General features: G+C 36.2%; 1 protein-coding gene across 1 annotated transcript; it reads right to left on the bottom strand.

The window, feature by feature from the left end:
• Window positions 1–810: 810 nt before the first annotated feature.
• Window positions 811–17,811, bottom strand: LOC137250362 (uncharacterized). Its single transcript, XM_067783005.1, has 3 exons — window positions 17,364–17,811; window positions 17,129–17,306; window positions 811–1,650 (listed from the first exon to the last, which is right to left on the bottom strand). Exons 1-3 carry the CDS (start codon window positions 17,726–17,728, stop codon window positions 934–936), a joined length of 1,260 nt encoding a protein of 419 aa, XP_067639106.1. The 5' UTR covers window positions 17,729–17,811; the 3' UTR covers window positions 811–933.
• Window positions 17,812–27,427: the final 9,616 nt, after the last annotated feature.

Genomic DNA, 27,427 nt, shown 5'->3' with positions numbered 1-27,427 from the left:
TAAAAATTTTTTTGTATTTTTTGAGTTGGATGAAAAAATTTGAAAAAATTCTGAAAAACGTCTTTCGTAAGCTAGAAAAAGAAGAAAAACTGTCAGCCAATTCTAAAGGGGTCGGGTTCAAAATTGGTCGAAATGGGATGGAATACCCCATATATAGTCTGTACGCAGTAGTGTGTGGCAACGGGTCGCCATGCAAGAGACAGCGCGATTCTCTTCCCACTCGATCCTGCGTTTACCCAGGGTCCTCCCAGGGTTATTTGGCGGTCATTTCACTATGATTTTGGTGACTTCTTCGCAGTCCTCCAAAACTAATTTGAGGCTAATTTTGGGAACTCAATTGGAATCTTCCCTGGGTCATTTTCGATGATTTTCTAGGGTTATTTCGGGGTAAATTCAGACACTCCCAGGGTCATTTGAGTATCACTTAGGGGTCATACCAGGATAGTTTTTGTGACTTTCGGGTTCTTCGCAAGGTCATTTGGGGATCTTTGATCTTTTCGGTTTCGTTAGGAGGCAATTTCGGAGGCTTTTTCGGCGTACCCCTGGGTTCATTAGGGGTAATTTCGGAATGATTTTGAGGACTCCGTCGGGATCCTGCCTGGGTAATTTGGGAATCACTTCGGAAAAAATAGTAATATTTTATTTTATTATCACTCCATACTTAGTTGCTATCCCAATCTATTATTTTCTGCATATTACTTTTAGAAAATAATGTCGACGATTCACATTTGCCAGACGTCCCGTAACGGCTCATATTTTGTATAGTCTTTGAAGTTTTTGTGATTTTTTTGAAACTCGGAAAACAAATAATTATTATTTTGGATGTCTGAAATAAATATATAAGGATTTAGTTTATTTTAAAATATTATGTCTACTTTAATGAGTGGTGTTTTTAAGGAGTTGTAGCTTATATTTAACCTAAATCTTAAATCTTTAATCCCATATACCCATTTTGTCAAATTCCTTTAATGTGTAACGTAGGGTGTCCACTAATTTTTTGGATGAAAATACTTGCTCCAACTTCTTCTTTGCGAATTCCTTATCAACTAAATTATCCAAACTACTGTCTGCATACTTTGTTTTGTCCTGTAACACCATCGGGTAGATACCGAAATTAGCAAAGAAACCATAACCGGCACGACGATGAAATTCATCTAAGACTTGTTGAAAGGTGGGCAACGGCGTGTAATGTAGTTCAGCAAGTTTCGCTCGAAAGTTGCTGTAATATTCTCTTAGCAATTCTTCACGTTTACTTTTCAATACATCCAATTGTACGCTGCTATAAAGGAAATAGTTCAAATCGAGCCCTGAACTGCCCCATACTGTCATTTGATAATCGATAAAGGTACAATCTTGCACCTGACCTTTGTCATCATATTTAAAGAGTATATTATTGACCCAAAGATCACCATGATTTAGTACACTGAAAAGGTCATCGGGACGAGACGCATTTGAGCGCTCTAAATTGTTACCCAAATTTCCAATATATCGACTCAGTTTTTTGGAAATAGTTGAGTATTCGGGCCAATTTGAAACTATTTTCAGCAGAGCAGCAGCACTGCCAGCAAAATAATTAAATAGAAAGCCATCAGGTTTGACAGATTTTGTGGATATAAGTCCGTAAGTATACAGCTTCATTATGGATGAATCCTAGAAATGAAACAAAATAATTAAAAAATACTTATAGATAAAAATGATGCAAAAGCAAACGTTAGTACTTTAAAGAAAGTAGCCAATCAGCGTTCTTTCAAATACAGAAACGCGTTCTTGGGTTCGTTTTGAGATTATAAAATCGGCTGATCTTTCTATAAAGCTGCAAGGTTCTAGGTGCAGTTGTGCGAATGAAACACAGCCCTATTATGTAAAGAAAGCGATGCCTCCGCCCAATTTTGGTGGGACAGGTGGTGGAAGATTTGATCTCCCTTGGTGTTCTCAATTGGCGTAATTTGTCGGTATACAGGTATGACTGATTGAATTTGCTACGCTTGCGAAAATCGGCTAGACTATTAAGCACCAATTCATTGATGATGGCCGTTCAGTTGAGAAAAAGAATCAGGCTGTATGGGGCGTAGTGATAGTTAGCCTTAATCGCAATTGTAAGCAGTTGACTTCGCTGACGATGAAGATATTAGTCCAGTTATTTTAAATGAAATAAGGTAGGAATCTCAGAGTTCGAGATACCCAGCTGATTTTTGTATAAACTTTTATTTTGACATCCTCCAACTTGTCTCAAAACCTACATATTGTAACGTGTCCGTGTGTCAAAAACTAAGGTAAAAGCTTATAAAAATCGACTTTTTTGACATTTTTCGCGAATATATCGTTTCCTTCGCGTTTACGCCATTTGTATTTATTATCAATATAACAGAAGATAAAATTCTCTACAACTTTTGTCTGAAAGGTTCTTTATACGTTCGATCGTTTTCGAGATAGAGGACACTGAACGGATGGTGTTTCACAATGAGGAAAAAATTTATAAAGCGGACCACCTAAAACAATTTTTAGTTGGATAACTGAAACGGTGACCTTGTTCGATAGAGGGTTAAATATAAGCATTTTCCCTATACTTTGTTTTTGAAAAAAAAAAAAAACCATATTCTCAAAAAATTGCGAATACCGTTATTGGTCACTGCTTTATCGACTTCGAATCACGTGGTATTCAAGGCATGGTACCCATGTTTTCATTTTGGACCAAAGTTTATAAAAAACGTAGACCAAATCTCAAAAAAAGGAGCACATTTTGGTCTTATTTCATTTGTGTACAAACGATTCGATAATTCACAAGTGTCGTACATTGCGGATAAAACAAGGTTGATATTGTAGATATTATCGATTCCTTTTTTATCTGTACTAGATTTTCTTTAGTTATCGGAAAGTTAGTTGGTGATCTCTAGAATTTGTGAAAGGAAGAAGTTTTAATTTGTATTGATTAAAAATAGTATTTTATAAGAAATCAATGCATTCTTTCATTGTTAGGGAATAATTAACCCTACTATTGGTGACCCCGACGTGATCCCTACAATTGGTGACTTCTACAATTGGTAAGCACGCAAATTCTAAAAGTTGGCAGAAGAGTCCGCAATCACGCAAATAGCATTGTACACAAGGCAAATTTTGGAACGTTCCAGAGCTTTCGGCACACGCCGTAGTAGTAAAATAAGTATCAATTTATAAAAAATTTACAATAAATCATCATGCCACAACTCAATGCTGCAGATGAAACTTCCAACGCAGGAAACAATTCCGCATCAAATACAAGCGGCGCAGAACATATGGTTGTACGATTGCATAAGTTACCCGAATATTTCCCAGATGACCCAGAAACTTGGTTCGAGAAATTGGAATCAATTTTTCACGTCAACAATATCAGAAGCAAAAATACAAAATTTCATTATGTTTTTGGTTTTGCTCCACCTGAAGTCAACTACATGCAACTAGTGTAAATAAAGAAACCATACCTGATGGAAAAACCAAGTACTCGGTGCTACGTGAAAGAATCATTCAAGCTTTTTATAGCTCCGAGGAAACGAAACTACGCAAACTTTTCAAGGGTCAAATGTTGGGAAATCGAAAGCCTACACAATTTTTAATGATTTTAAGAAATGCTGCTTCTGGCAGTTGCAACAACAAGGTCTTAAAATCTATTTTTTTAGAACACCTGCAAGATTCCGTACGAGCCATTCTCGCTATTAGCTCATCTGAAGACATCGACAGTTTGGCATTAATAGCCGACAAAATTATGGAAAATCAAACCCCATCGAACGTTTTTGAAATAAGAAAAGGCCACCGTTCGTCATCACCGAATACATTAAACAAATTGGTTGAAGATGTATCGGCTTTAACCATCAAAGTTGAGGAACTTGCTGCTGCAGTCAAATCCATTCAAAGCTGTCGTAAAAGTTCAAGAGCCCGCAGTAAGAGCAGTGATAATAAGCAAGGAAGCGATACTGCTACTTCACGAAGACATAACCCATCAATCTGTTTCTTTCACAACAAGTTTGGCAGCAAAGCAAAAAAGTATATCAATCCATGTCTAGTGGCTGAGGAAGTTAAATCGGAAAACTAAAGAAACCATCACGCGTTCAGGCGGCACTTGGTGGATAGCTACAAAACCATCTGATAGTAACTGACAAACGGTCCGGCTCAACGTTTCTTATAGATACCGGCGCTGAACTTTCTCTTCTTCCAGCTTCATACTCAGTCAGCAGAACTCAAAGCAATTTCAAACTTTATGTAGCTAATAATACTAAAATTCCTACGTACGGTGACAAGGGTCTTGTTCTCGATCTCGGACTTCGTCGGCCAATCGAGTGGGCATTTTGTATCGCCGCTGTACCCTTTGTAATTATAGGTGCCGATCTCCTTTCGCACTACAACTTAATCATTGATTTTAAAGGCCAAATTTTCATTGACAAGACGACTAAGCTAACGTCAAGAAGTTTCACTAGCCATACAGAGCGATTAAAATTTTCTACAATCAACGACAGTAAGAACGAGTTTATTAAAATTTTGAAAGGATTTTCCGGAATCACTAGTATATCGCAAAATCACGCACCTATCAAGTGTAAAGTCGAGCATTTCATTCCGACTAAGGTTGCTCCTGTATTTCAACCAGCTGGGTTGGATCCGAACCCCCAAAAGCCCATGGGCTAGCCCGATACATTTGGTTAAAAAGAAATCTGGAGATTGGAGGGTGTGCGGTGATTACGGACGATGTCACTGTACCTGACAGATACTCAATACCCCATGCTCAGGACTTCACAAGTAGTCTAAATGGGAAAACCATATTTTCAACACTGGACCTCGTGCGAGCTTATCAGCAGATTCCAGTAGCTGAAGAAGATGTACCCAAAACTGCGCTTATAACACCCTTTGACCATTTTGAAAGTCTGGTCATGCCATTTGGTCTCCGTGGTAGATTACCTTTTGTTAAAACATACATCGATGATTTGTTAATTGAATCATCTTCAGCTGAAGAGCATAAACAACACTTGACGACAGTGTTCCAACTTCTGCAAGACAATAATTTGAAAATCAATGTGGACAAATGTATTTTTTGGAGCCAAAGAGGTAAAATTTTTAGATTATAGCGTTTCCAGTGGGGATATCGCGTCTCTACCTGAGGAGGTTCAGGCAGTGTAAAATTTTCCAAAACCTAAGACAGTAGTAGAGTTAAGGCAATTCCTAGGAATGATTAATTTTTACCACCGCTCACTTCCGAAAGCAGCTATAGTGCAAGCCCCGCTCAACAAGTACTTGTCTGGTTCGAAAAAGAACGATCGAACGCCTATAGTTTGGACAACCGAGGCAGAATCTGCCTTTGAATAGTGTAAGGCCGATTTATCTAGGTCGACACTTCTGTTGCATCCGTCGGCAGATGCAAAACTTCGCCTAATCAAAGACGCCTTTGACACAGCGGGGGGAGGTCGTCGAACAACAAACGAAAGTTTCTACGTGGGAGCCACTTTCATTTCCAGAAAGTTCTCTCCAGCTCAATCAAGGTACAGCACCTATGATCGTGAGCTTGCTGCAATTTGCGAATGCATAAAATATTTTCGGCATTACCTTGAAGGATGTAATTTTGCGATTCTCACTGACCACAAACCTTTAGTATATGCGTTCAAACAACGCATCGACAAAACATCTCCTCGTCAACAACGTCAACTGGAATATATATTGCTGTTTTCAACAAATATATGCCATGTCGCCGGAGCTGATAATGTTGTATCGGACGCACTTTCGCGGGTGGACGCATTCCATATGCCACCCAATTTCGATATTGCTGAGCTGTTACAGTTACAACAATCCGATAAGGAGTTAGAGGAGCTTCTTAAATCGACTACTTAATGCAAATTTACCAAAATGTATTGGGGTGCCGAAAACACTGCTACGAAACTGCTACGGAAATTGGACGTCCTTTCCTTCCAGAACCTTTACGGCACCAAATATTTAATAGTTTCCATCGTTTGTCACATCCTAGTGGTAAGGCTACGCTACGTATTATCCAACAGCGATTTTTCTGGCCAAATATGAAACACGATATTGCTGGTTGGGCTCGTAGTTGCACAGACTGTCAACAATCCAAAGTGAGCCGATATGTACAAAGCATACCGAACGTAATTCAGGCGCCAGACGGCCGTTTCGACCACGTGCACATCGATATTGTTGGACTCCTTCCGCTCAGTCAGGGATACAGGTCTTGTGTAACTTTAATTGATCGTTTTTCCAGGTGGCCAGAAGCGATACTCACAAAAGATCAAAGCGCAGACACCATCGCTAGAGCATTCTGGGCTGCGTGTGCATATTCGGCTCCCCGAAATTAATTACAACAGATCAGAGTTCGCAGTTCGAGTCAGCTTTGTTCACTGCACTGCTCAAATTTATTTATTATTTTGGGTACCAACGTATTAGAACTACAGCTTATCACCCCGCGTCTAATGGTCTCATTGGGCGTTGGCACCGCTCCTTAAAATCGGCAATAATGTGTCATGAATCAAGGTTCAATTGGGTCGAAACTCTTCCAACGGTACTTCTGGGTCTTCGAACTTGTATACGAGAAGGGCTAAACGCATTTCCAGCCGAATATCTATATGGCATGACACTACGGGCTCCCGGAGAATTTTTCAATCATAACATCGCGCCTAATTTGCAGACGTTTCTCGGTGAACTTACAAAACATATGCGTGAGCTTAACCCGGTTACAACAGCGCATAACTACAAACGTAAACCATTTTGTTTCAAGGATTTGACGTCATGCACTCATGTTTTTCTTCGCAATGAGAACGCATGCTCTCTTGAAAGACCATACGAAGGGCCTATTGCAGTTATTGCTCGACCTTCTGGCCGTATTTATCAAATTTATCAGAATGGCAAATCTGTGAACGTTTCAATTGAGCGACTCAAACCTGCTCATTTGGAGCAAGTTGAACCAAACGAAACCTTTTCTAATCCAGCTACGCAAACACATACCGAGCCAGCACCAGGTAGTTTTGAGCAAGATTTATCACCGATGTTAGCGGAACAAAATCATTCTGCTTTTCAACCAGTTGTGCAACCTCACAATCCATACGTCGTTCGCAAGGACCATTGCTATGCCAAACCCAACAATTCCAATGTCTTACTTGAGGACCAAGCTATGCAAAGCAACAATCAACCAACCAGTCACAGGGTAATAATCCTACTGCAAAGAAAAAATCTTTAAATTTTTGTAAAATTAATATTAATTCTGTCAAATATTTTTCTATTTGATGAAAACTTATGCTCCTATTGCCGTTTACAACTCAAATCTGGTTGGGTTGAAATTTCGCAAATTGGTATTACAGATTACAACTCAACCTGTCAAAAAATGTCGGTTGAGTTGTCTAGTCTAACAACTTTTTGTGGCATTGCCGTTTACAACCTTGTGTTGGTGTAGTTGTCAAAGACGTCAAAATCTTACAACTGATTACTAGCAGTTGTCTCATACAATTTTGTAGTTGTTTTGAAAAAAATTTAGGTTTTAGAAGACGGCTCACCACCCAATTTTTAACAAAAATTTTCAAAGTTGGTATCAAAGGACACGTTTTGAGCTCCGATTTAAGAATCCGAAAACAAAAATTAAAAATTTAATTTCTGTCATATCATTTCGGTTCAAATTTTAATGTAATTGTATTTTGCCAGATTTTTTGTACACACTAATGCAGAAAGGCGTTGAACCCACCCAGCGTTATTTTTACTGTGGATCGGGCCTCATATTTCGGACCCTCGGGCCATTTCGTGGGTTTTTGTAAATATTTTTAGACAGAAATAAAATTTTTAATTTCCGCTTTCGAATCCTAAAAACGGAGACCGAAACGCGTATTTTGATACCACCTTTGATAAGAGTTGGATGGTGAACGGGCTCATAAAAAGTTACAAAAAAAAAAACAAAAAATTTAAAGCCGGTAGTTAAACGTTTTTAATCAAACAATAATCAACCATTTTGTACACCTTTAGAGAAAAAACAACGTTTAAACGAATGATTACATTGAATAACTTTTTGACTTTATGGAGCGGCATTCCGAAGTTGGACGAGGCTGGCGGCAGTTCGGATGCAGCCAATATAGGTGAAATTATTCGAACGTGAGCCCCATTAATACTAGTCACTACTCCTGGGAATCCTGTTTTAGAGTAAAATACAAGTTTTGACCTTTGGGTTTTAATCCACTTCGCACAAATATGCTCCTCAATAATATCTAAAACCAGTCCAACACCAAAATCATTTCCACAGCATTTTTGATAGCTGGAATCACCAAGGAGTCTGAGTGTGGCGCATAATTTTAAAATAGTGGTACAGCCTTCCCTCGAAAGCGTTTGCGGAAATGGTCCTTAATTTTGTTTAGTAATGAGCAAAATACATCCTTTCAAATCTCCAAAATAACTTCATTTGAAGCTCATCATATGCCAATTAAACATTTTCTCACTTGGTGCTAGGTAGTTCCAAGGGATTGGAATGAATGTTTTCCGTATTCGCGACATGTCAATCGCCAACATTTTCGATTATAAAATAGATTTCATATCATATCTGGAAATAACAAAATCATTTTTGCGAATGCTTAAATTTCCGCCACAAATTGATCAGCTGTTCATTTATCTGTCAAATCATCACTTTCCTAGGTTAGCAGCACCAATTCAACTTCAACTGAAATAAGTTGTAATTCGTAATACCAAACAGGAGCTGAGTTGTCTGAAAGTTGAGTTGTTTTAATTACAACCCAACTAAGTTGAGTTGTATACCGTAATAGGGGCATTAAACATTTTTATTTTTCAATGTTCATACATACAGTAAACCTTTGTAAAAACTAAAAGTTTAGGGGGGTGTACTGTAGGTATTATCGATTCCTTTTCAATCTATTTGGTACGTTAAGTTGAATTTTATATGTACTCGATTTTCTTTAGTTATCGGAAAGTTAGTTGGTGATCTGTAGAATTTACACAAAGAAGAAGTTTTAATTTGTATTGATTAAATGCAGTATTTTATAAGAAATCAATGCATTCTTTTATTGTTAGGGAATAATTAACCCTACAATATCTTATCCATCAACTGCCTGACAGGATGTTCAAGATGGTTACTTTTTAGCGTTTTGGCAGTGTTTTGACAAGATGTTTAATATGGGAGTGAGACCAGTCATAGTCATAGTCAATTAAAAATCAGGCGATCGGTTATATTTGTAATTTTGACGTCTATACAGAAGTTATCAAACTTGTCTTATCCATCATATTCATTGTAAAATATAACTTCTGTATAGACGTCAAAATTACAAATATAACCGATCACCTGATTTTTAATTGACTATGACTATGACTGGTCTCACTCCCATATTAAACATCTTGTCAAAACACTGCCAAAACGCTAAAAAGTAACCATCTTGAACATCCTGTCAGGCAGTTGGTGGATAAGATATTGTAGGGTTAATTATTCCCTAACAATAAAAGAATGTTTCCATGGTTTCCTATATAAAATTTTACCTAACATACCGAATAGAAGACTTTGCTGTAAGACCAAAAGTTGTGGTCCTTGTTTTTGCGAACAAAACTCTTAGTTCCAGCATTATATTGTTGATTGCAATTAAATAAAAGAGGAGTAGGCTGCGTGGCTTTGCATGGAGAGCTATAAATATCGCAGCACTAGCGCCATCTGACATGACAAAGTAGTCAACTTCCAATTTTTGTTGCAAGCAAAGCATAAGAAGAAGAACTTGATATGTACTTTGGCTATGAGTGCTTTTAGACTTTGCAAGTGTAATTATTTTTCAAACGCGTTGAAACTCAGACCCAAGACTCAGTAAGAACGAGTTATGGAAAACACACGTCTACTGAATCTAGCCCCAGGCCTCAGATTAGACTACATTTAATTAGGTACGAGAAATAAATTAACACTGTTGTTATTGAAGTTTATGTGGTTCTGCTTGTACCTACGGAAATAGTTTATACAAACCAGTTCTCTCTTCAAATCTCTTTTGTATTTGCTTCAAAAGGTGAAAAAATAAAAAAAATTTTATCGCACTCACAATCATAAAGTTATAGTTTCGAGAACTATTTTTGCCTTACTTCCTGTTAAAATATTTTTTGCGCCAAGATACTTAGTTTTCAAGTATTTTGCTTGTTGGCTCAACACCACAATAGTACTGCAATTTCTTGAACTCATTGAGTTGCTTTGAGCTGTGATAGAAAGATTTAAATATTGTATGCCCAAAGAGTAGTAACGCTTTAAAAATTTTTACTCAAAATTTCTTTACAAGCAATTTTGAAAGTGTTGCCGTTTGTTTGGAACGTTGAAATCAGTGTACGGACTTTACCACTTTATTGGTACATCTACCAACGTTTTAGCCCATTTTCATTTTCTACCACTTCTACCACCAAAGCCAAAAAATCTACCAACATTTGCCTTTGTATGGAAATTAAGAAACCATTCAATTTCAAAGACGAAAAATTACACCTTTTGGAATATTTTGATGCAAAAAAATATTCAATCTAGTCAAATGACAACGATTGTTCCCTTACTTAAAGATTTTCCATTTCACAAGACTTTCATGGAAATTCTTAACAACGAATGGCGATCATTGATGTTATATGATAAGGAAAAAATAGAAAAAATATTTTCCGACGATATTCTTAAAGGATGGATTAAATTGGGAACTGAAAAGAGTCTTCTAGAAGAAAATTTGTGTGAAAATTTGAGTGAATAAATGTGTTCGTTAGCAATATTACCTCACAGTAGTGCAGCCGCAGAAAGGTCGTTCTCTATAATGAACGACATAAAAACTTCCAAGCGTAATGGATTAAAAATTTCAAGCATTTCTAATCAAATATTAATAAGTAAAAGAGTATTGTGTCGGACGGACTTTATTTCAGCCTCCAATTGAATTAATAAGATTTTATAAAGAATTTTAATTTGTAGAAGATGCTTTTGTTCCTTGTATTTAATAAGAACCATATGCCATATGTTTTTTTCTGACAATTTTTTTTTGTCGAAAATTTGGTTTTTATTGTGAAAAATTTTTGCACAAATTCAATACAAGAAATACATTTTTTTATGAAAGAAAGTAGTAGTCATCTACTCGCAAATATTTTCCTGCGCTATTTTCATCAGTTATTAATGAATAATTTTGAACGAAAATAAAAAAGTTTTAAGTAAACGATAACATGCCAGTGTGGCAGAAAAATACTGGTACATTGGAAAATTGTTGTTGTAATAAGACGTATCGGTAAATTTTCCTCAGTATTTCAAGCTCAAAATACAGAAAAAAAGCAAGTATCATATAGGCATAAGCTATATATATACAAATTTACATTCATTTTTTTTTTTGTCTTGTTTACATGTTTTTTAAAGTGTTATTTCCGTGAAATGTGCTTTATTTGTTTTAAAATAAAATATGAATTGTTTTGTACAAATATAAAGCGTAGCTATTGTTTTTTTGGGAACAAAATCTACCAACTTCTACCACTATTTTAATTTTTCGTCTACCAACATTCTCTTTTTAAAATTCCGTGCACTGGTTGAAATATTCCTTCACAAGCCCTCAATATCTCTCGGTAGCTTGAACAAAAATTAAGTGAGTGGCAAGTTCTCATAAAGTAAAACACTCAACCCATTTAGATCGAACGAGCTTAAAAATACACAAAAAAGTTTCCAAATCGATCGGAACCCAATATGTAAAACAAATTTGTTATATGCTTTAAATTAGTTTTCAATTCATTTAACTGGACGCACAGTGTAACTTGTATCACTTTTAGGATGCCAAAAGTCCAAAAAACAATGTTCTCCAATCTCAAAAATGTTTTCACATGCAACAGATTAATAACCAACTGTATACACAGCAAAGTAAAAAACCCACGTTCACCATGATAAGCATTATGAAACTTGGATAGTTGAAAAAAGTGTAAAAATCATTTCACAGTCCAAAATTTTTGACCAACTTTGTGGCCACATGGTGGATTTTGCGATAACTGTTTTGACTTCAAACTATTTTATTTAACATAACAGCATTGGTAAGTTTCACCCAGGGATGCACCTTAACGTTAAGCTAATCGTTTATCAAAAAATTTCCACCATTTCCGTTGAAACACTTCGAAATATTATCGATAAAGAAATTATCAAGATAAATTGTCTCTCGTTTTTAACCGAAACGAAAAGCTTTCGTTAGCGTTAAAAACGTTAACAGAAACGTGATACTTTATGTTTGAATTGTGCTGGCAATGCTATAGCCATGGTGAAGCCGTAAGGTGGCAACAACGAGCGCACATACACACACAAACTCTATGTAATTTGTTTGTGTAATTCGTTGGTGGTAATGTCAAAAATACTCTGAGAAATGTTCGTACTGTCAAAATTCATGAGAAAAGTTGCAATCAGCTTGGATAATGCTTTCACCTTTAATGACTCCGCCATCAATCAGCTTTGCCAGCATAGTTTGAAATTAATAATCAACATAAACGATTTGATTTCGTTTTGATATGGCAGAAAACGAAACGAAATCATTTCGTTAATTTGACGATCTTAACGTTAATAAACGAAACGAAATGACTTCGTTTCGTTTATTAACGTTGATTATCGTAACGAAATGATATCGTTTCGTTGGTTAAGCATGCCTGGTTTCACCCAAGTAGGCATTGTTTAAAATTTTTGTTTTTTGTTTTATACAGCCACTAAAAGCTTAGAAAATTTTTCGTTTTCAATAGAATAAAACTTGCCTGATACCGCCCAATTCCATTGAACGAATACATACACATTAATGGGAATTGCCAACTTAAGGTCTCAATGCCCTCGCTCACGTATGAAGCACAGTGACCTAACAATGGAATGTCTTCTATTCAAGTCTACAATGCTAGATCCCAAAAACAGACAATGTTATACCTGAAATGGTAAAAACCCAGAAAAAGGAAACTTGTGCACTGAATAGCCTTCATTGTTTGTCATATGAGTTTTCTCATAGTTAACGAGTTGTGCATTTATCCCATCAACTTATGTTATGTATGCACGCCTACCTGAGGGTCGTCTATTATGGGTAATACTTCTAAGCAATTGGGTGCTTCGGGAATATACAGATGTATGTATACATCACATAAACGCCTACCTAAAGCTCGCTCGGAGTTTGAGATCTTAGGTAGATCTTTAAAACAAAGAAATGGGTAAGTATATTTTTGTTAAGTATTAGCAGGTATTATTTTCCCGTAAAAACCCAGTTTCTTATAATGTGATATAATAAAAAGCTTGGGCTAAGACTTTATAAATAGAGAACAAAGCTAAAAATGAATTATACCAAAGACGGACTGCATTGAAGTAAAACCAACTGCACTGTACCAAATTTTCCTATATCATCAACTAGTTATGGCTCTTTCACGAAATGCACTCTTGGAAGTTTGGCTAAAAAACAAAGATGGAGAAACGTACAAAGCCATGATAAACCATATTTTGAGTATAATTGCAAGATATGTGGATCATTCAAAAATAAAAAAATACATCATCAAGCAAACTTATAATATTCGTAAGAGATGGGCATGTTTCGATCTACAAGTACATTTATTGAGAAAAACTCTGAATGGTTATAAGAAAATCTGATCTGAAAATCTTGATGTTGAGCCATGCACTTCTCGTGATATTCCTAAGCCGGGTCATCTATGCGCGCAAAAAAACGAAAAGCTAAGGAAGTAATGAACAATGTCGACAATGATCAACAGTTAATTGCAGCGGAATTGTAATTACGATCATCAGGGAAAAGAAACTTTGCAAGAACAATTGAGGAGTTGCCCACGGTATCACCATCAAGAGGCACTGCAATCAAAAAGTCCCGACTATCGGAAGACAATAAAAAAAGTTTGTCACCGGATCAAGCAATTGCAATGATAGTTGGCTCAAATCTTTCAACATATGAATACTCCCTGATCCGACAGCACACTTCAGAAGTTAACAGAAAAATATATCCTTCATATAACTGTTTAAAATAATCCTGAAAAAATAACCGTAACGGAAACCTATGCTGAAATTGAATTGCAATCCCTAATTGATCACAGCTTACGAAGATTGTGTCTTGCACAAGAAGAGGTATTGCTTTCTATTACTGAGGTTAAAGAACTAAATGCAATTATGAAATGGAGATGTGATGGAGCTGAGCATAGCTGTTACAAACAACAATTTTTGGAAGAAAACAAATCGGAACTAGTATGTTGTTCATTTCACTAGTACTCCTTCAAATGTATACAATGGTTATAAACGAAAGGTTATAGTTTGAAGTAATCCTGCTCCATTTTCCACGAGATACTGCGGCCCGATAAAATTTGTTTTTACAAAAGAAACACGAGATGTCATTTCAAAGAAGGTGCAATCTGTCAAAGACCAAATTTCCAGTCTTCGTCTTACAAGAATTCAAACAGATAACCTAAACTTACTGGTGAAATCAACGTTTGTGTTGCGCATGATTGATGGCAAAGTTTGCAACGCTCTGCCGGCATATACATCATCGCAAAAGTGCTACATATGTGAGGCTTCTCCAAAAGATATGAATAATATGCGAGCCCTGTCAGAGCGAAATGTTGACAAAAGCATGCTTGCTTTCCGAATTTCCCCTTTACATTCTTGGATACGATGCATGGAATGTATGCTATACACATTGCTTATCGAATTGAAATGAAGACCTGGTGTGTGCGGGGCGAAGAAAATAAGGAAAAGATGAAAAAGAAGAAAGAACATATCCAAAATATATTCAGGAAAGAAGTTGGTATTGATATGCCAAAGCAAAAAACCGGCAACACAAATGATGGCAACAATGCAGAAGATACTTTGGAGATCCTGAAATAACATCAGACATAGCCGGCATAAACATCAATCTTTTGAAAAGGTTTCATACAATACTTTCATGCATAGGATGTGGGTTTCAAATAAATTCTGAAGCTTTTGACCACTATGTGACAGAGACAAGGGTACTATATTTATCGGAGTATGCTTGGTACAATATGCCAGTGAGCGTCCATAAACTTCTGTTTCATTGAAAATGTATAATCGTGTCTGCTATTCTTCCTATTGGTCAACTTTCGGAAGCTCAAGAGTCCAGAAACAAAGATGGACGAAACTATCGTGAACTTTTCACCACAAAAAAGTCAAGAATTTGTAGTAACTTGGATTTGCTGCACAGATTGCTGATATCGTAAGACCCGTTCATAAACAGTTTACGGAAAACCTCTAGACCAAAGCGGCGAGCATTAACGAGTGAAGCTATTAGCTTATTATCTGAACCAGAGCATGTCGACGATATTGGCTCCGACTAACTTTATACCAGTTAAAATATCACTTTTTATTTATAAGTACGTATTTCGATTCAGTTTTCACAAATATGTGTACCTATGTTGTGTTTGACTTTGAAAAAAAAATTTTAATTATTAATCAAAAGCCCATAAGCTCAAGTTAAGAAATCTAAACAATTTTCATTTATATTGGCACTGGAAAATGCTTTTAAAGTAGAAAATATGATTATGTGAAATTTCACCTTATATGAGGATCACGCTCATTTTTATTCTCAAATCAGATTTAGGTATCTGCAACCACACTGTAAAATTTCAAATGAATTGCTCCATTGGTTTGGCTGTTATTCATTTTGGCATCCTAAAGGGCCCATTACTGATACTTAGGATAGACTTGATTTGACTTGGCGTAAACTTGGCAACTTACCCACGATTATACTCCACTTAGCGCATACAATCTGGCATCATAATCAATAAATGTCAATTTGTATGACAAAATGTCAAAATGAAATGGAAACAAACAAATGGCATCTGAAAATGTAAACGTCATCATTGTTTACTATATTGTTTGGCAGCTTAAGTAGAGGTTATGTTGCGAATAGAGTGGAAGGCAGTGGACTAGGCAATCGAATGTCATATAATGAGGGATTGGTGTTCGGAGATTTTTCAAAGTTAAAAAAAAAATGATAAAAGTTTTAATATAAATAAAACTATTGTTTTAATAACAACAAACACGCCATATATATTCTGTATACATAAATTTGTAAGGAATATCTCACTTTAAAATTTGAATTAAATAATCTAAAGTTTTTTTTGAAACTGAGTCGAGAACTGTGCGTGTGAATGTGCGAATTTTCACCGATCAGCTGTTAGTTGCGCTACTTGGTAAAATTTACAATGAACGTCATTGTTCTGTTGCATTTCATTGACTGAACAGTTTTTGTGGTGAGTATTCCACGAAAGAAAGTTTGTCAAAATTGTGGACAGTGCTGTGAATTGCTACCTTAGTGAGAATGGAAGAAAAGTGCCAAAATTGTGGTTACTGCCTAAAAAGGACCAACATTTAAAATAAGGACCACAGGGGCCCTATTCGCTAACTGTGAGTTTTAAAGTGTACACAAGAAATTGTGTAAACTTTGAAATTCTGATTCTGTAAAGCAAAACTGTGAACAAAAAAAATCACTGATAAAAACCATAGTGTACCTATACAAGTGTGTTCACTAAGCGATAAACGTCAAAACTACAAACAGCCTCGCTCACCTGATGGAAATTTCAGGTCTAGAGTCGCATTTTTGGTCTCAACGACAACATTTTTGACTACCAATCGTATCGACTTTTTCAATTTTTCAATCATTCGGCGCATTCGGTAATGGTATCCATTTTGAATTCGCTGTCATTCCGAATCCAGCCAGTGCCTGTCAGAATGCTTGACAGATAAGTCAACACACTTGTACTTGTACACTATGATTCTGACATTCAAAACTCATACGCACTGTTGCAGAATGACTTTTTTGTTTTCATGACGTTTGATGAATATTTTCTCACTGACATAAGACTTTTACATTCAGCGCTCATTCAGCAAAACAATGTACACAATAATTTACAGAATCGCATGAAAATTTAAAGTGTAAATTGTGTGTGCAAATGAGTTTTCAATGAGTGTACATTTTTTAGTTTTTCACAGTTAGGGAATTGACCCCCAGCGGACTAAATCGGGTTCAAAGGGAAATTTTTTGGTCCTAATGGACAAAAGTGGCAACAGGTATTACTGTTTGAAAGATTAGGCCAAAACGTCTTTGATTTTTATTTTAGTGCACATATTTATGTAACAGATTATGTACTATCCTAGCTTTTTCAAAACTCAATTTCTTACCCTGGTCAGCCTCTTAGAGAGATGCATTGAAATGGCATGAAATTGCGCAATACGTTTCATCACCAGTCGTGAATGCGCTTCGTCTAAACCAAGTTCACGTGACGCATTTCGATATCCGCTCACATTAAGATCTTCAAACGCTAGAACATTTAATGGTCTCTTAATGCTGTGATAAATTCTATAAAGTTAAATAAATATTTATTATGTATCTAAATAAAAAAAAAGCTCCACATACCGCCCACTGAACCGTTCGCCAGGTTTAAGAAAAACTGATAGTCTTGGCAATATCTCTTCGAATGTTGCCTTTTCTTTACTAAATACACGAAGGCCGTCCAAGAAATCAACTCCCTCTATGGCCGGCAGACATTTAACAAATGCAGATAATTCACCACGTTTCTTTGACGAAATTAATTCATAGGTAATTTTCATACGATAGACCAAGCTGCAGAAATTTTCACCAGGCGCACTGCCCATTTCGAAGAAAACTTTTAAAATTTTCACATCCGTTTCCCTTAAAGCACCTTCCACTACATCTTCAGCAAAATGCAGATCTAGAAAATCTGGTATATGTACTATAGATTTGCTATATTCAAAGGTCATTTTAGCGCTGATGAATTATGTAACAACTTCTAAATTTTTATTACGCGCGATGCCAATCACTTGTCGAAACGTTAAAAACTGGAACCCCTAAGCTCTTTGTGATCGTTTAAATACAGCGACGTACATATGGTATGTTTAATTTAAAAATCATTCATCAATTGTTTTATTGCACATAAACACCGTTAACTTAACAGTTTAATGTAACGTATAGCTTATCATATGCAGAAGATACGGAAGTGCAAAATTGCTATTCTAGAGATTATGTCTTAAAGTATTTATGAGATTATGCTTTAAAGGACCAAGATATATCTTCTACTAAAAAGTTCGAACACGGTTATGCTTAGATTTCATTAGGTCAAAACGTCGGACATCAAAAACTGCCTCAAGCTGACTCGCTGCTCAATTTATTAATTTCTCAACCCTTTTTATACCTTTCATTAAAATGAAACGGTATAATAACTTTGGCACAAACCTAAAATTGCAAGTCCTTAAAGGAAAATAGATAGACCCACCATTAAGTATACTGAAATAATCAGGATGAAGAGCTGATTTGATTTACCCATGTCCGTCTGTCCGTCAGTTTGTATGCAAACTAGTCCCTCAATTTTTGAGATATCTGGATAAAATTTGGTGATCGGGTGTATTTAGGTGCCCGATTAGACATTTGTCGGAACCGGCCGGATCGGACCACTATAGCATATTACCTCCATACAACCGATTTTTCAGAAAAAGAGGATTTTTGTCATATCTTCTTCAATTTATCAGATGGAAGCTTCAAACTTCACCATATGCTTTCGTATGTTGCACATATTGCTGTCTGAAGAAATGGATGAGATCGGTCGTATATATAGTATAAATCCCCCACAACCGATTGTTCAGATAAGAAACTCTTCGTAATTACTGCCCCATTTTTCGCAATTTCTGCCCCATTTTAACAGCTAGAAGCTTCAGATTTCAACAAATGCATACGTATATAGCATATATTGTTGAGTGAAAAAATCATCGAGATCGGTGCTATATATATTATATAGCCCAAATAAACTGCCACTTTTGCCCCTTTTTTACGGCTAGAAGCTTCAAAATTCATCAAATTTCATCAAATACTTACGTTTAGGTCATATGCTGTTGAAATGCGTGATTTGTAGTCATAGTTTTTACATGCAGACAAGAGCTGAGCAGAGCTCACAGAGTATATTAATTTTGTTGGCATAACGGTACTCTGTAACGGCATAAACTAATCGTGTTAGATATACACTTCTATATATCAAAATGATCTGGGCGAAAAAAGAAATTCATTTAGCCATGTCCGCCCGTCCGCCCGTCCGACCGTCCGTAAACACGATAACTTGAGTAAATTTTGAGGTATTTTGATGAAATGTTGGTATGTACGTTCCCGGGCACTCATCTCAGATCGCTACTTAAAATGAACGAAATCGGACTATAACCACGCCCACTTTTTCGATATCGAAAATTTCGAAAAACCGAAAAACTGCGATAATTCATTACCAAGGACGGATAATGCGATGAGACTTGATAGGTGGGTTGACTTTAGGGCGTAGAATAGAAAATTAGTAAAATCTTGGACAATGGGTGTGGCACCGCCAACTTTTAAAAGAAGGTAATTTAAAAGTTTTACAAGCTGTAATTTGGCAGTCGTTGAAGATATCTTGATGAAATTTGGGGGAAACGTTACTCCTATTACTATATGTGTGCTAAATAAAAATTTGCAAAATCGTATAACGAACACGCCCACTTAAAAAAAAAAATTTTAAAAGTCAAATTTTAACAAAAAACTTAATATCTTTACAGTATATAAGTAAATTATGTCAACATTCAACTCCAGTAATGATATGGTGCAACAAAATACAAAAATAAAAGAAAATTTCAAAATGGGAGTGGCTCCGCCCCCTTTCATTACGTGTGTCTAGAATACTTTTAATGCCATAAGTCGAACAAAAATTTACCAATCCTTGTAAAATTTCTTAAGGGCATAGCTTCTATGACGATAACTGTTTTCTGTGAAAATAGGCGAAATCGGTTGAAGCCACGCCCAGTTTTTATACACAGTCGATCGTTTGTCCTTCCGCTCGGCCGTTAACATGATAACTTGACCAATAATTTATATATCTTTACCAACTTAGTTCACGTACTTATCTGAACTCACTTTATCTTGGTATTAAAAATGGGCGAAATCCGACTATGACTACGCCCACTTTTTCGATATCGAAAATTTCGAAAAATGAAAAAATGTCATAATTCTACACCAGATACGAAAAATTTGATGAAAAATGGTGATTGGATTGGGTTTTTGACGCAAAATATAACTTTAGAAAAAACTTTGTAAAATGGGTGTGACACCTACCATATTAAGTAAAGGAAAATGAAAAAGCTCTGCAGGGCGAAATCAAAAGCCCTTGGAATCATGGCCGGAATTCTGTTCGTGGTATTGCATATAGAAATAAATTAGCGGTACCCGACAGATGATGTTCTGGGTAACCCTGGTCCACATTTTGGTCGATATCTCGAAAACGTCTTCACATGTACACCTTAGGGCTGCTCCCTTTTAAAATACTCATAAACACCTTTCATTTGATACCCATGGCATACAAACACATTCCAGGATTACCCTCGGTTCATTTTCCTACATGGTTATTTTCCCTTATTTTGTCTCCAAAGCTCTCAGCTGAGTATGTAATGTTCTGTTACACCCGAACTTAGCCTTCCTTACTTGTTTATTTTATATTTATCTTAAAAATCGTTAGGTATGTACATCTGTTCACTATATATTTCTTATCATATACAGCCGATTATTTGGAGATTACATATGGGATAAGATTATTGTTCAACCCCATTCATGAAAGGTATTAAGTCTTCGGCACAGCCGAAGACAGTCCCGTCCTTACTTGTTATTATTTCCCGTTGTTTCACATGCTGTGGCATTATAAATTGACGCCGGTTGGCAAACGAAAATAAACTGTCAACATGTAAGCAAATTTCATTTTAATTTACAATTTGTCAATTGCTGCTAAAGTTTATATGAAAAAATCCGTATATTAAGGTGCCTTCAAAACAAATTTATGAATATCTTTTCCACTGTGATACCCAATCTCTCTGACATAAGGAGGCTCCAACTTTCTTCCGCTGTCTTGGACAAGTAACAAAAGACACACTTTCATTAGAGTATTTTTAGTCATTTGCTGAAGCCCTGCAGTCAAACCAACTAGTTGTATACTAGAAGAATACTAGTTTGCCAAAAATCCCAACTAGTATGAGTTCTGTCTTTTTTCCATACCCTGCAGTCAAACCAACTAGTTGTATACTAGAAGAATACTAGTTTGTCAAAAATCCCAACTAGTATGAGTTCTGTCTTTTTTCCATAGTAGCAACTGGTATTTTTAACACGGCGATGTCCTACGAAATATCAATTGCCAGCCTCTGCATCAGCATCATACCAATTGACATACTAGTCATTATATACACCAACATCATACCAGATGACATACTAGTCAGCATACCCATCAGACTCATACAAATTAACATACTAGGCAGCCTTTGCGCCAGCATTATACCAATATCATACCAATTCACATACTAGTCAGTGTATTCAACATCAACATACCAGTTGGCATACTACTCAGTCTATGCATCATTGTAATAACAGTTGACATACTAGTCGATATTTGCATCAGCATCCTACTATTTAATATACTAGTCTCAGTTGGGGTGAAAAATTACTTGAAAACTGATAAATTAGCTCAAATTTATGTTATTCATTATATTTCATATATATAAAAGGTATGTATATATATACATATGTATATAACTTTAAGATTTATCACTTCAATACATTATACTTTGGAATAAATTTTAATAAAAATACGTACATATATATGAAAACTAAAAAGTAACGGAATAACACACGAATGTGACGCAATCTCAAGACGCAGGGCTAAGTTTATGGGTTCACCATGGCCAGAACATTCCCACATTAAATCCCTCAAGCCAAGAGAATTGCTAGGGTTCATCATGGAAGTCGGATGGGATGAGGTGCTGACCAATGGTCGCAGCGCAATCCTCAATAAATTATCTATCTATCTAACGGAGAAGGAACGAGCCAGTAGTGGTTGACTGTGTCAAAACAGGCAAGCTGCACTAGCGCCGTCCTGTTATGAGTGTTAATGGAGTTCAGAATGATGGTAGTGATATGCACTTTACAGAAGTCATGCTTATGGCTAGATAACCGAACAATTTCATTTAATTGAGGGAATCATAACGGCTTTAAACGTTTTCGTTACTGACTAAAGGGATAATATCGGTAGATACTGGCTGGGTTTCCGGTCTTTCTCTGTTATTCTGGAAAGACATAGGCTTTTAACGGCAAGTAGAAAAAATGTCCTAGGCTACTGATGCCCTTATGGCCAGTATTTTGGCATCGGTATAGGTTTTCCGTCTGGGACTATTGATATGGAAGGCTTGGCCTTTTCAATAACTTCTTTAACCTCTGTTGAGGTAACGGTGAGGGTTGACTCGTCATGCTTGTGTTTATGTGCCCGTTGATTTGGACGATATCTAGCATTGTCAACTGAAGTATGCATTGCAAATTGGCTACAGAAAGCACTCGCGCATTTCCTCGAGCCAACAGACGAAATTCTAGTCAAATGAATTATTTAAATACTAACTAGTATTAATAACACCACAAAATTATAGTCAATGAACCATTCTAAAACTGACCAGTATGATGAACGCCACAATATTCTAGTCAATTAACTACTCATACACTAACTAGTATGAATAACACCACAAAATTAAAGTCAATGAACTAGTCAAAAGCTGACTAGTATGAATAAACCCACAAAATTCTAGTCAATGAACTAGAATGTTTGCTGACTACTTTGGCTTTTGACTGCAGGGAGTATACCGATAACCGCAAATTTGATGTTTATTTCCCTGCAGTCAAACCAACTAGATGTATACTAGAAGAATACTAGTTTGCCAAAAATCCCAACTAGTATGAGTTCTGTCTTTTTTCCATATTAGCAACTGGTATTATTAACACGGCGATGCCCTACAAAATATCAATTGCCAGCCTCTGCATCAGCATCATACCAATTGACAAACTAGTCATTATATACGCCAATATCATACCAATTGACATACTCGTCAGTGTATTCAACATCAACATACCAGTTGGCATACTACTCAGTCTATGCATCATTGTAATGACATACTAGTCGATATTTACATCAGCATCCTACTATTTAATATACTAATCTCAGTTGGGTTGAAATCATAACGGCTTTAAACGTTTTCGTTACTGTCTAAATGGATAATATCGGTAGATACTGGCTGGGTTTCCGGTCTTTCTCTGTTATTCTGGAAAGGCATAGGCTTTTAACGACAAGTAGAAAAAATGTCCTAGGCTACTGATGCCCTTATGGCCAAAGTGTTTTGGCATCGGTATAGGTCTTACGTCTGGGACTATTGATATGGAAGGATTGGCCTTTTCAATAACTTCTTTAACCTCTGTTGAGGTAACGGTGAGGGTTGACTCGTCAGCTTGTGTTTATGTGCCCGTTGATGTGGACGATATCTAGCATTGTCAACAGAAGTATGCATTGCAAATTGGCTACAGAAAGCACTCGCGTATTTCCTCGAGCCGACAGACGAAATTATAGTCAAATGAATTATTTAAATACTACTTAGTATTAATAACACCACAAAATTATAGTCAATGAACTATTCAAAAGCTGACTAGTATGAATAAACCCACAAAATTCTAGTCAATGAACTATTCAAAAGCTGACTAGTATGAATAAACCCACAAAATTCTAGTCAATGAAATAGAATGTTTGCTGACTACTTTGGCTTTTGACTGCAGGGTTATTACGCAAACGAAATTTCCATATTATGCGAAAAATCTCCAGTTCTATATATCCATACTAAAAATTATTTTTGATTCCTTCAGATCATCTTTATAGTTTTTTTTTCTAAACAGAGTCGAAAACTATTTGCTTCTTTATGCGATAAATGTAGGACAATTTCGTGATATCTTACAAACCACATAGCAAAAGAACAATTATTTGGTCTTTATTTGATGCGGTATTAAGGTTTTATATACTTAAGATCATATTGGTTATTGCAAATCAGTTCACGCATATCAAAGTTATAGCTAATTTGGTCTGCTCGCAAAAGTTTTGATTTACTCAAAAAATTGTATAATATAACGGACGTCTAATGTCCGGAGTCGTCATCCCTAATACATCGTGATAGGCGCGAGGTAATTGCACTACGGGGTAACTTCAACTTTAATTAAAGACCACGGCTGCCACTTTGGTCTATTTGGAACAAAAATGGTCCCTTCCAAGCCCACATGGTCCGCTGGTCCCTTTTTATGTAGTAGCCACGATTTTAAGTACTTTTCTTGCAAGGCAAAAATTAAAACTACTGCTCACAAAATTTGCCACACATTCATTAAATAAGTAAATAAATGTAAGACGCGATAAGCTCCGAGGAGATTTTAGATCGAGCTTCTCTTCCAATTTGCGTCGTGCTCCTCTTGATTTTTTCCTACAAATTGTCGGGACGGGACCTACTTGTTTTATGCCGGCTCCGAACGGCATCTGTAAGGCAGATGAGTTTTCACTGAGAGCTTTTCATGGCAGAAATACACTCAGAGTGCTTGCTAAACACTGCAGAGGGGCGACCCCACTTAGAAAAATTTTCTTCTAATTGAAAAAACCTGTTTCTAAAATTTTGATGTTGCTTTTCCGGGGCGTGAACCCAGGATCTTCGGAGTGGATGACGGAGCACTCTACCATCACACCACGGCGGGCGCACATTCATTAACCCACATATAATTTTCAATTTACTTCAATAGAATACTTACCGCAAAAATTGCTTTCAATAAAATGTAGCAGAACAATGACATTTCACCTAGGAGATAATTTAATCTAAGCTTTAAAAAGAGAAGTGTTAGATCTTTGGGCAAACACATTGTCATTGTTCTGGTATTGCACAGTCGAAACTTTAAAGTTTTAACGTTTAATTTTTAATGTGAGGCCTCGGCCTAGATTCAGTAAATGTGAGTTCAAAATTCACACTTACTGAATCTAGGCTCTAGTATGAAGTTTAAACATTTAGGGAAAAACCTAGCATCTATAAAAATAGAATTAACCTGATTTACTAAAACCTAAATGCGCCATACATCTATACTTATCCTAGAAATGCGAAAATGTTATGCCTTATTTTACACATTACATTTGTGCAGTTTGAATTAAAGCCAAGTGTCTTCTATTCGCTATATTTATAAAAAGTGTATATAGGAAACCATGGAAACATCTTAAATTTTTTACATTTTACAACGAATAGGACACTCTAGCAAATTGCCGAATTGTTTGTACAAAAATAAAATAAAACAAAACAAGTAAGGAAGGCTAAGTTCGGGTGTAACCGAACATTACATACTCAGCTGCCAAATTACAGCTTGCAAAATTTTAAATTACCTTCGTTTAAAAGTGGGCGATGCCACGTCCATTGTCCAAAATTTTACTAATTTTCTATTCTGCGTCATAAGTTCAACCCACCTACCAAGTTTCATCGCTTTAACCGACTTTGGTAATGTATTATCGCACTTTTTCGGGTTTTCGAAATTTTCGATATCGAAAAAGTGGGCGTGGTTATAGTCCGGTTTCGTTCATTCTAAATAGCGATCTGAGATGAGTGGCTAGGAACTTATATACCAAATTTCACTAAGATACCTCAAAATTTACTCAAGTTATCGTGTTTACGGACAGACCGACGGACGGACGAACGTACCGACATGGCTAAAATAATTTATTTTTTTGCCCAGATCACTTTGATATATAGAAGTATATATCTATCTCGGTTAGTTTATGCCGTTACGAGATACCGTTTTCCGAACAAAATTAATATACTCTGTGAGCTCTGCTCAGCTGAATATAAATATGGTCCTTTTTTTGAAGTTTGGTCCTTTTTTCGATGAACTTTGGATCTAAATGAAAACATGGTGTGGCAACCGTGTTAATGCTTGTTATGAATAGTTCTATAGTCCTCACGTACACTTTGATTTATTGCATACATAATTATGTATTTATTTTATGCAAATTACTTTTTGATTGACTTAGTTGGAGACTCGTCTTGAACCAAAAATAAATGGTATAGAGAGAGCTAGTAAGTTGGCCTACCATACCGATGACCTCAGATTGCAGTCACGGCAAAAGTAGCGTTGAACTGAGGTGCCTCTGGCAGTAGCTTAGCAAAACCCCGAGTGTTTCTATGATATGAAAACACTTTAGGGCCTCATTCTTTATTACGAAACGAACGTTCGTGTCGTCTCATTGCGCTATATTAAACGATAGCAAGATATCATTGGACAATTGCTTTCGCCTTTCAGTTTGACTTAAGATAAGAAACGCAAAAGCCGAACGAAAAAGATAAAGAATACCGTTACTAGACGAAATCGTTTAGAGGCGAATCGTTCGTCGGAGCTATAGTTCGCAATACAGAACGAAGCCATTAATATATGATATAGACACAGAATTTCGCGTATTCAATAAAAATTATATTTAAAATATTAGAATGAAATTTTATTGTAACAAAATTTTTAACAGATAATTAATGCACACATTTTTTTTAAAAAGACAAAAAAAATATATACTGACCGATTCCTAATATTGGTTTTCATTAGGTAAAAATGAGCGTCACAAAAACTCCCTTAAGGTAACCTGGTGGTCATCTGGTGTCACATGCGTTTCCACTGTGTCACATTACGGATTTGAAGTCGATAAAGCAGTGAACTGTCGAAACCCACGAAAAATATTTCTGTTAACTTATTTTACAACCCGCTTCAATATTTCTAATTGTATCATACGCTAGGGCATTATCTCTTTATTAGATTTTACAACCCGGTGGGCAATTGCCGTTTTAACTTATGAATCAATTTAATTGTCACCTTGTGGTCAAATTTGGCCTAGTAAAACCCAAGCGATTTTCTGGTATTCGATTCTTAAATATATTGTTACAAAAGTATCGGGTAGAAAATTTCGGTACCGAATAACAAAATTATCGATTTGGTACACTATCGTATAATAATTCGTATACCTTCGTCGAAAAATCATTCAGCTTGGTACTCATTAAACCAAAATGACGCATCAAAAACTGCTTAAAACTGATCCGCTGGTCATTCGGCCAAGTTTGTGGTCAAATTTGACCTGGTGAAAACCAAGCAACATAGCCATCTGCTCTTTAATACATTGGTCTTCTCTACTATCACTTGTTGAAGATAGCCGTCCGAAGCCCTGCCATACTAAGACCCTATCAATTCGTACGCTTTAAAATAGTTGGGAGGTTGAGTCCATCATTCTTTTGTAATAAAAAATGTTTAGAAAAACATTAAATACTTAGTTATTGCGCTCCTAAACCCACAGTTCTGTTGATCCGATCCATTTCTAGGCCCTGGATTATATTTAAAAAATCTGAACTCGTTTATAAGATGTATATTGGAACGATTTTCTGCCATCCCGTGTCAAATTCGTTCGTAGGAACCAAAATCGACACTGATGATGGCACAACGCCGAAACCGGTTTGTCTCAAAACCAAATTTGACAAGGAAATTACGGAAAATCGTTCCAATATACATCATTTATTCACCCTGTCGGAAAATCAACAAAACAAGATAAG

This window comes from Eurosta solidaginis, chromosome 4 (assembly GCF_040869045.1).
Source record: "Eurosta solidaginis isolate ZX-2024a chromosome 4, ASM4086904v1, whole genome shotgun sequence".
In the NCBI taxonomy this organism is placed as follows: Eukaryota; Metazoa; Arthropoda; class Insecta; order Diptera; family Tephritidae; genus Eurosta; species Eurosta solidaginis.
This window is presented reverse-complemented; position numbering and strand designations above follow the sequence as displayed.

What these genes read in the sequence shown, in the direction of transcription:
- LOC137250362 (XM_067783005.1), bottom strand. Translation starts at nt 17,728, where the DNA reads ATGACCTTTGAATATAGCAAATCTATAGTACATATACCAGATTTTCTA. An exon ending in GGCGAACGGTTCAGTGGGCG is followed by an intron (nt 17,307 to 17,363) that starts GTATGTGGAGCT and finishes TTAACTTTATAG; the next exon opens with AATTTATCACAGCATTAAGA. An exon ending in TCTCTAAGAGGCTGACCAGG is followed by an intron (nt 1,651 to 17,128) that starts GTAAGAAATTGA and finishes TTTCATTTCTAG; the next exon opens with GATTCATCCATAATGAAGCT.